We start from the raw sequence: 9,536 nt of genomic DNA on the forward strand, positions 1-9,536 counted from the left end.
AGGTGCCCCAGCATCGGTCAAATCGAAAGCGGCGACGAGAAGTCTAATACTTGAAGGGGGTCCCCGTCCAACGACAGAGAGAAATGGGGAACTCCTCTCCTCTCCGTCCAACCTTCTCCTTATAGTCGTTAGTAAGATTGAGATTGGCGGGTTTGCAAATGCATGCTCGTTGGTTCCGAGATTGCGACATCGTCAGACACCCTGGACCCGGAGGGATATGTGTCGCATGGCTACTGAGCAGCCACAGGTACACAAGTGACTTTTATTTACTGCTCGGAAGAATAATTGTAACTGTTTTGTTAACTTTTTCTTTTTTTCTACGGTTCTGTTAGACTTTAGCCACCTACTCTGTGTCGGACGCTGTGGCCACGTATTACCTCTACATGAAATACGTTCACCCCTTCATCTTCGCTCTGTGCACCATCATCCCCATGGAGCCCGACGAGGTTTGTTTTTTGTGTGTTTTGTAAAAGAAGAATCAAATACCCAAAATATAACATGCATTTTTATGAATATTCACGTCTTTTCTTCCAGGTGCTGCGTAAAGGCTCTGGGACGCTGTGCGAGGCTCTGCTCATGGTTCAGGCCTTCCACGCAAACATCGTTTTCCCCAACAAGCAGGAGCAGGTGTTCAACAAAATGACCGGCGACGGCCACGTCATGGACTCTGAGACCTACGTGGGCGGCCACGTGGAGGCGCTGGAGTCCGGAGTTTTCCGCAGTGACATCCCTTGCCGTTTCAAAATGGTACATCTCAGTTTAACTTATAGTTTGCTCTTTGTTTTAATGCTTTTTATATGAATTTAGCATAACGGCTTGTTCTGGTGTGTTGACAGAACCCGGCCGCGTTTGACTTCCTTCTGCAAAGAGTTGAGAGAACCATTCGTCACGCCATTGAGGAAGAGGAGAACATCCCTTTGGATCAGGTCACCAACTTTAATGAGGTATATTGGCTTTTATATTTTTACCTAATACCTTATTTTTTAAAAGTTGTTCGAACTATTTTCAGCTTTAACATTTCTCTGATATTTTCTCAGGTTTGTGAGGATATCAAAAAGAAGCTGATATCCTTAAAGGAGGTCCCAAACAGGATTGAATGCCCCCTCATCTACCATCTGGATGTTGGGGCTATGTACCCCAATATCATCCTCACCAACCGCCTGCAGGTAAAGGAAAAATCCAAAGAAATATGCATAGGTTAAAACCTATAGAAAAGCCTGCAAATCAATACTTTGTTCTCTACTTTTATAGCCGTCCGCCATAGTTGATGAGGCCACTTGTGCCGCCTGTGACTTTAACAAGCATGGTGCCACCTGCCAGAGGAAAATGGCCTGGCAGTGGAGAGGGGAGATCAGTAAGTCAATATTGTTTAAAGTGCACCTATCATGCTATTTTTAGGCAATAACATAGGTCTCAGATATATAAAAAACATGTCTATGAAGTGTTTTGCTCAAAATACCAAACAGATCACCCATTCTAGCCATGCCTCATATCCCTCTATTTCACTTCCTGTTTCAAAAGTGCTGATTTGGGTATAAAGCTTAAAAAATAAAAATAAATTGATAAAAAAAAAGAAGGGGTCTGAGCTCATGCGGGACCCGGCAGCTACTGTCTAAACTAAATACTGCGGGTGATGAAGCTTCATATCATGGATATCAAGGACCTATCCCCTGTGTACATATGGAGCTCAAAGGCTTTCTCTCTTGCCGGTTATACCACAAGGTGAGTTCCTTTTTATTTCCTGCTTCTTCACACACATGCTCTCCAGTACAGGTTAGCAGAGTGTTAGCGATGCTAATGTAAACACCGACCATATTACGTCCAAAACAGTCGGGCATTGTTTCTGATAGCAACTTTCTGATAGGGCCGTGGGTCCACATTTCCGATAATCTGGATCAGCTCTGTTGTAGCCCCGTTTTTAGAGATTTGGGTACGGAGGAAAAGAGAGAGGGTTTTATTTTCTGACGCTGCGTGAGTTCCCCGACACACCAGACACACATTTATGTATAAAAGACATCACAGAGTGCATTTTGCATGATAGGTCCCCTTTAAATAAACAGAAACTAAAGGACAGGTTTCTTTGGTATTCATGTTAGTTTGAATACAGTAAAAGTTGATTTATTCTTCCCTCTGTGTGCAGTGCCTGCCAGCCGCAGTGAGTTTCACCGAATCCAGCAGCAACTGGAGTCTGAGAAGTTCCCGCCCTATTTCCCCAACGGCCCACCTCGGGCCTTCCACTCTCTCAACAAGGAGGAGCAGGCCAAACACGAGAAGAAACGTCTGGCAGGTACTTCCATTTGAGTGTGTTATAAGCGTTTTAAATAGCTTTTTGAAGCGTTGTTTGACCCGTCTTTCCTTTGCCTCAGACTACTGTAAGAGGGCCTACAAGAAGACACACGTCACCAAGCTGGAGGAGCGCACCACCACCATCTGCCAGAGAGAGAACTCCTTCTACGTTGACACCGTGAGAGCTTTCAGAGATCGTCGCTACGAATTCAAAGGACTCCACAAGGTGTGTTTTGGAATTCTCTCTATTTTCAATTCATTACATATTTATATAGAATAACTGTATTTTCCATTCAAATGTCTTCCACTTCAGCAATTTAAACTCTCACTCTGTACTTAAAATGTATATTACTGATAAAATGACTTGCTTTGAATTCCTTTTTATTTTCTCGCAACCTTTGCTTTAGGTGTGGAAGAAGAAACTGTCGGCAGCTCAGGAGAGCGGAGACGCTGCTGAGGTGAAGCGCTGCAAAAACATGGAGATCCTGTACGATTCTCTTCAGCTGGCTCACAAGTGTATTCTCAACTCTTTCTACGGCTACGTCATGAGGAAAGGGTAGGAACCAACTGCAGCTTTCATCATTCAATTAATCAAATGAGCTTTAAAGCCTTTGCTGTGGTGAAATCAGTGATTAACGGCACTCTGCTGCGGACCTGATGTTGTCTTTGTGTTTCCATCAGGGCGCGCTGGTACTCCATGGAGATGGCTGGCATTGTGTGCTTCACTGGAGCCAACATCATCACTCAGGCCAGAGAGCTTGTCGAACAAATAGGGTGAGTGTCGTATCATCATAATGAGATTACATTTTCACTCAGCGCCATCTCCAAGAAAATGGTGCTGGAAGGGTCCACTTCCTTTTTGAAGAACATTTCATCAGCTGATTGTTGCCAACATCTGGGCTCTTCTGTTATTGTTATTATCTTACTCTCTTTTGTTCCCTATGTATTGCAGGTCAGAGTTGTGGTTGCATGAACATCGATGTGTTATTGCCTTTTGAAATCACATCAACCGACTCTAATATGTTAACTGGAACGCTCTGCCATGCATTTCCATTCCTCACAAATGGCCTCTCTCACTTCTGTTTCTCAGGAGGCCCCTGGAGTTAGACACTGACGGGATCTGGTGTGTCCTCCCCAACACCTTCCCCGAGAACTTTGTGATTAAAACCAACAATGAGAAGAAGCCCAAGGTGACCATCTCCTACCCCGGAGCCATGCTGAACATCATGGTGAAGGAGGGATTCACCAACGATCAGTACCACGAGCTGGTCGACCCCGCGACCCTCACTTACCAAACCAGGGCCGAGAACAGCATCTTCTTTGAGGTGGACGGACCGTACCTGGCCATGATCCTGCCCGCATCCAAGGAGGAAGGGAAGAAGCTGAAGAAAAGGTAAAGGAACACTAATTCTGTGAGCACATTTACCATTGGACGATGAGACTATTAAATGGGCAAAGGTTCGTCAGAATCAGAAACGGGTTTATTGCCAGGTAGGTTCACGCGTACGAGGAATTTGACTTGATGTCGTGGTGCATACATAAAATATAAAACAACATTTTTTTTAATTTAAAAAACTACACAGATAGCAAACTGAAAAATATAGATAGATAGCAATAAAAATAAAGCTGTAATTTACAACGAAATAGAATGCAGTGAATTATAGAATATGAAATATGTGCAGTAAGCAATATTTAAACATTGTGTGCATTAATGTAATGTGTATAGAGTCTGCGTTGTGGCTGAGGTAAAGTGTCAGTAGGAGGGGGGGGGGGCCTTGTTGATGAGAACGGTAGCGGAGGGGAAGAAAGTGTTCAGATTGATTTAAGGTTTCTCTGTTCATTTTAGGTACGCTGTATTTAATGAGGACGGCTCCCTGGCTGAGCTGAAGGGTTTCGAAATCAAGAGACGAGGAGAGCTGCAGCTCATTAAGATTTTCCAGTCGTCAGTGTTTGAGGCTTTCCTCAAAGGCACCAATCTGGAGGAGGTGTACGCCTCTGTGGCCAAAGTGGCTGACTACTGGCTGGACGTTCTGTACAGCAAGGTCAAAACCCATTCTAGTATAACGTGACTTTTACAATCACATTTGCAGAGAAGCTTCAGTCAAAACATTGATTGAAGTCTATCTTCCTCACAAAAAGCTGATTGATTTGTTTCTCTGTTCTTTCAGGCTGCCAACATGCCAGACCAGGAGCTGTTTGAACTGGTTTCTGAGAATCGTTCGATGTCCAGAAAGCTGGAGGACTACGGAGAGCAGAAGTCCACCTCCATCAGCACAGCTAAGAGACTGGCGGAGTTCCTGGGAGACCAGATGGTGAAAGATGCTGGTCTGAGCTGTCGCTACGTCATCTCCCGGAAACCTGAGGGTGCGCCTGTCACAGAGAGGTGAAATAAACGTTTACAGTGGACATTCTTTTAAATGATATATTGTATGAAAGGTGAAGGGTATACTAATGCTGTTAGTAGTCATGAAGTTATTAGTACAGAAACCCATTTTCACATTCCATATCAAATCTGAGCAGTGTGAGAAGGTTCAAGGTGAGAGGATGACGAGTCTTTTTGGATTTCCTCTATCTTTGGTAAGATAAGTTAATATGTGGATATACAATAATAATCCTATTGCAGGAAGCTTTTTGAAACTGACATATGTATGCGTCTAAAGGTTCTCTTCTCCGCTCTGACCCTTCTTTAAGAGGTTTAAAGTTGGGGGGGGACCTTGTCATCAATAATAGTGTAATAGCTAATTATACGTAAAATACTGACTTTAGGGGATAGTCTTGTTGTTTGTTTGAAAGAAAACTGAAACCGCAATATCCCCGTTCAGATACTGGCCAATGACCTTTGTACGTCTCCTTTCTCTCTATTTACAAACTGTAGCTTTCCAATACACAAAATCCCAAATCAAATGAAAAACAACTTTGTTGATAAACTCAATGCCATGATAATAGAAATCCCCCAATAAAATGATGCTTTCAAAAGGTTAAAAACCACTGTGTAATGTTACCAGAATAAAAGCCTTGAGATCGACTCTTATTGATTTGTGTCTTGTTCCATCAGAGCCATTCCTCTGGCCATCTTCCAGGCGGAGCCCAGTGTGAAGAAGCATTTCCTTCGTAAGTGGCTGAAGATGCCCAGCATTCATGACTTTGACATCCGATCGGTGAGTTTTTAAACAAACTTTTGATGCACTTTCATTCTAATGTCTGGGTTTTTCTAAGTGAATTTGCTTGTACTTGCTCTTTGACATTTGCTGCTCCTTTTCAGATCCTTGATTGGAATTATTACATAGAGAGGTTGGGTAGTGCCATCCAGAAAATCATCACCATCCCTGCAGCTCTTCAACAGGTACACATTAAAACACATTTCATTTTGCTGTCAGTCTAGAATATGCATGGACATATTTTCATTGTCTCTGTTCGTCATCAGGTGAAGAATCCGGTACCCAGAGTGAGGCACCCTGACTGGCTGCACAAGAAACTTCTGGAGAAAAATGATGTCTTCAAGCAGAAGAAAATCAGTGAGCTGTTCACCAGCGAGGGCAAGAGACAGGTTCGTTCACCTCCAAAGCACAACGTCCACCTGTCGACACAGAGAGTTCCCCCTATCAAAAGAAACACTTTGATACATACAATAACTACATAACAATCGGCAAATCAGGAACACAGAAGAGATAACACAAATTAATGTTAACTTATACGATATAGCTTACATATAATGGATACAACTTTATAGGCGCGTTCACACCGGAGTACTTTTCCCCGTACTTTTCCGTTTAGTTCCGTTAGTAACCCTTATGTCGTGTTCACTCCAAAAAGAGTACTTAGTGCCGGGAACTTTTACCCCCATTTTTAGTGCCTGCTAGAGAGGTGGTACCAAAAAAGTACCAATTTCTATTGGCTGGGCGAATTGCAAACCACTGGGAGTCCCAGCAGCTTCGACTAAAGCCAGTCCCCAACTCCGGGGACTTCGGGTAGCAGTATACGCCGTGAAGTTGTTTGCGGCCTGCCAGTAAACCCAAAGCAGCAGCAGAAGAAGAAGAAGTGACGTCAGCGGCTCATTTGCGTAATCTTCCCTCAGGGAATTTATTGGTACTTAGGGCACTAAGTACGGCAAAGTACTTGGTGTGAAAGTGGTTTATGTGTAAGCTATATACCAACCAGATCTTACCACCTGGTCATTATAATGTTTTGTGTTTTTATAGTTTACCCATTTTTCCCATCTTTCGTCAAAGATAAGAACTTGGGTTTCTGATTATCATGGATATTTTCTCCAGTCCATATATTTCATTTACGAGATCATTTGATTGTGAGTGATTTGCTATTCTTCTCACGAGAATCTTTTTTATTCCCTCTGGTGTTTTCCCAAGTGATAGGGTTAGTGTGTTCTTGAAATGCCCAAAACATTTGACATTTCTCTTATTCCCTGCTTCGCTTTTATGCAAAGGGTTGTTTTGTTTTTTATCTAAATGGCCTTTTCTGTCTCAGGTGGCCCATCAGCCTCTGGAAGCAGGCCAAACCGCGGACATAGAGGACTTTGGGAGGCCCCCCAGACCTCTGCAGCCGGCCATCCTCATCAGCACCAAGCGCAAACGGGCGTCTCAGGCAGAGGAGAGCCAAGTGGAGTCGCAGGATGTGGAGCTCACTCAGTCCTGGAGGGAGATCCTGGGGGCGCCCCCGGCTGTGGGAAACTCACGGGTAGGCGAGCTGAAACGAGCACAACGTGATGCCTGTTGTGTTATTGCACTGATTCAGGCCATTTCTAATTAACTCTAAATAATACAAGACATGAGTACTTCTACTTTTACTGAAGTACAAGATCTGAGTACTTCTACTTTTACTCAAGTACAAGATCTGAGTACTTCTACTTTTACTCAAGTACAAGACCTGAGTACTTCTACTTTTACTCTAGTATAAGACCTGAGTACTTCTACTTTTACTCAAGTACAAGATCTGAGTACTTCTACTTTTACTCTAGTACAAGATCTGAGTACTTTTACTTTTTTATTGTTATTTTTTACCTTCTTTGCTGCAACAGAATTCCCCGCTGTGGGACTAGTAAAGGAATTCTCATTGCGATGCGATTTCACATTTGACCCAGCATTCCTAGGAAATGCATTATCGTGGAGATATTACAAAGCCTTTGTGTAAACAGGAGGAGATCCTGGTGTGGCTGCGGTACCATAAGAAGAAGTGGGAGCTCCAGCTGAGGCAGAGGAAGGAGAGAAAGAAGAGGAGGAGGCTGCTGGATGGTGAAGCTCAACCCGTGGGGGGGGGAGTGATCCGGGATCAGGGCCCCACCGGCGGCCTGGGGAGCTTCCTCCGCAAAACAGCACGCAGCATCCTGGACATGCCATGGCAGATTGTGCAGGTCGGGCAACGACATCCCACTATTATCTGTTCAATATTTAATATTAATATTCCTTCTGTCTTATATTTATGTATATATATATATAATACCTTGTTAAATTCAACATGTATATTTTGTACTTTCTTGATTATTTCTAGTCTTTTAATTTTTATTGTATTGTACATTGCCTTGTCTTGTTATGCTGCTGTAACACAAACATTTCCCAAATTGGGATCAATAAAGTACATCTTATCTTATCTTATCCTCAAGCCAGTTTAAAGAGTAATAATACCCAAAGAAAATCATCTAATCTGTTCTTTCCTGTTCCCTGCCTCTCAGATTGCAGAGACCAGTCACCCCGGCCTGTACAAGCTGTGGGCTGTGATCGGAAACGACCTCCACTGCATGAAGCTCAACATCCCACGTGTGTTCTATGTCAATCAGAAAGTCCCAAAGCAGGAGGAGGGAGCCACCTACAAAAAGGCACGGAAAAATAGAAATTGCATTTTAAATTTGGCAATGCAGTTTTTTTTTATTAAGTCCGGCCCTTCTACTTCCGACCAATGGGACCTTATTTCGGAAAGATTATGTATTGAAGTCAATGGGGAGAGAAAGATTATCTCTCTATCCCGTTTGAATTGTGTCACGAATTACACATATGATGTTTGTCAATTCTTAAAAAATAATTTCCATGTCAAAAAAGTCACAGTTTGTCGTAAAACTGTTGAAATATAAGACTATGAAAAATACGCAACTAGAAAGACTACAAATCCCAGAGTCGCGTAAAAGATGTCATAACCGGTGTGATCATTCTATAATACACCGTTTAAGCCCGGATACCCCCGGGGGAGACATGCTAACGCTAACGCTACATTAGCATCGGCGATCTTTTCTACTTCATGCTATCTGCACAAATGGTTAACATTGAACATTAAAAAGATCAGGCAGTTCAGGGAGAATCAAAGGAAGGCAGGCAGCTTTGCATGACATTCTTCTGGACGTGTTTCATTGTGGTGATAGTGAGGGTAGTCAATCCCTTTTTTGGCAATACAGTAGTGACGATATACTGAAGCGTTCCTTTTTGTTAGTTAGAAAAACTTATAGTTAACTTTCTTCTGGGTCACACTCTCCGCCCAGAATGGTCCGAGGTCCATCGGAACTTGACCCGGTCTCTTGGGAGAGAGTCTAAGAGGTCCAGGTTTCCACAGGCGGAGGGAACGGTCGGTTAGGAGTGGTGTACGAAATAAGTGGTATGTGTGTGTAGGCTGCGACGTGGTCGGCGGGCTTTGTCGTTGCGCTGGACTTTGCTATTAAAAATGAGTTACCAATTGTTGCGAAGTTTTTAACCTTGAGTTGTGTGTGTTTTCTCGTAGGTACCGGCTCACATTACTTTTGCGACCTGCCACAAAAATACTATGGACACAAAGTATCTGAGGAAGCTAAGCCCCGCTCTCCAGTCGGCAACTAGGCAACTTTACACGAAGTCCATGTACAGAAGACCGATGTGACATTGAGTATTTCCTTCATGTGATACAACCCTCGCTCCCGTCGTACGCCGAAGTGGATTTCTGGTTTCTTTATACAAAAACAAATCAAATAATATTAGTATGGCTTGTTGTGTACTTCCGGCTCTCCGGCTTCAGGGAGGAAAGGCACCGGAATGTACCCGTGGGAATTAAGCCTTTTTAATACATAACTTCAGTGTACCGCTCTCTTTTCATTAGAAAAGCTAGGGCAAACTTAACACGGTGCTTAATGTGTATTACTACAACAGTTTAAATTTTCTAATTAAAACGGTTCATTTTTTTTTCAAAACCGTGATTTTTGAATTTACTCCATTTGAAAAAAACACACTTTTGTAGAGTTACTTGGATGTAAGAGACCAGAGCGTGTGTTGTTTGTGCAG

The 9,536-nt window shown here is 43.1% G+C and overlaps 1 protein-coding gene across 1 annotated transcript in view; it reads left to right on the plus strand.

The window, feature by feature from the left end:
• Positions 1 to 9,536, plus strand: part of pole (polymerase (DNA directed), epsilon) — a 28,712-nt gene that overhangs the window by 10,799 nt on the left and 8,377 nt on the right. The window contains exons 15-34 of the mRNA XM_010770663.1: positions 126 to 247; positions 333 to 446; positions 535 to 747; positions 837 to 944; positions 1,038 to 1,166; positions 1,252 to 1,354; positions 2,141 to 2,287; positions 2,367 to 2,512; positions 2,694 to 2,842; positions 2,968 to 3,060; positions 3,377 to 3,679; positions 4,133 to 4,328; positions 4,455 to 4,669; positions 5,342 to 5,444; positions 5,549 to 5,629; positions 5,711 to 5,833; positions 6,769 to 6,978; positions 7,436 to 7,651; positions 7,970 to 8,113; positions 9,004 to 9,098. Coding sequence (XP_010768965.1) covers positions 126 to 247; positions 333 to 446; positions 535 to 747; positions 837 to 944; positions 1,038 to 1,166; positions 1,252 to 1,354; positions 2,141 to 2,287; positions 2,367 to 2,512; positions 2,694 to 2,842; positions 2,968 to 3,060; positions 3,377 to 3,679; positions 4,133 to 4,328; positions 4,455 to 4,669; positions 5,342 to 5,444; positions 5,549 to 5,629; positions 5,711 to 5,833; positions 6,769 to 6,978; positions 7,436 to 7,651; positions 7,970 to 8,113; positions 9,004 to 9,098 — 3,010 coding nt within the window. The remainder of the gene's footprint in view (positions 1 to 125; positions 248 to 332; positions 447 to 534; positions 748 to 836; positions 945 to 1,037; positions 1,167 to 1,251; positions 1,355 to 2,140; positions 2,288 to 2,366; positions 2,513 to 2,693; positions 2,843 to 2,967; positions 3,061 to 3,376; positions 3,680 to 4,132; positions 4,329 to 4,454; positions 4,670 to 5,341; positions 5,445 to 5,548; positions 5,630 to 5,710; positions 5,834 to 6,768; positions 6,979 to 7,435; positions 7,652 to 7,969; positions 8,114 to 9,003; positions 9,099 to 9,536) is intronic.

The sequence above is a fragment of the Notothenia coriiceps genome, unplaced genomic scaffold (assembly GCF_000735185.1).
Source record: "Notothenia coriiceps isolate Sejong01 unplaced genomic scaffold, NC01 NC01_scaffold00009010, whole genome shotgun sequence".
NCBI classification, from domain to species: domain Eukaryota; kingdom Metazoa; phylum Chordata; class Actinopteri; order Perciformes; family Nototheniidae; genus Notothenia; species Notothenia coriiceps.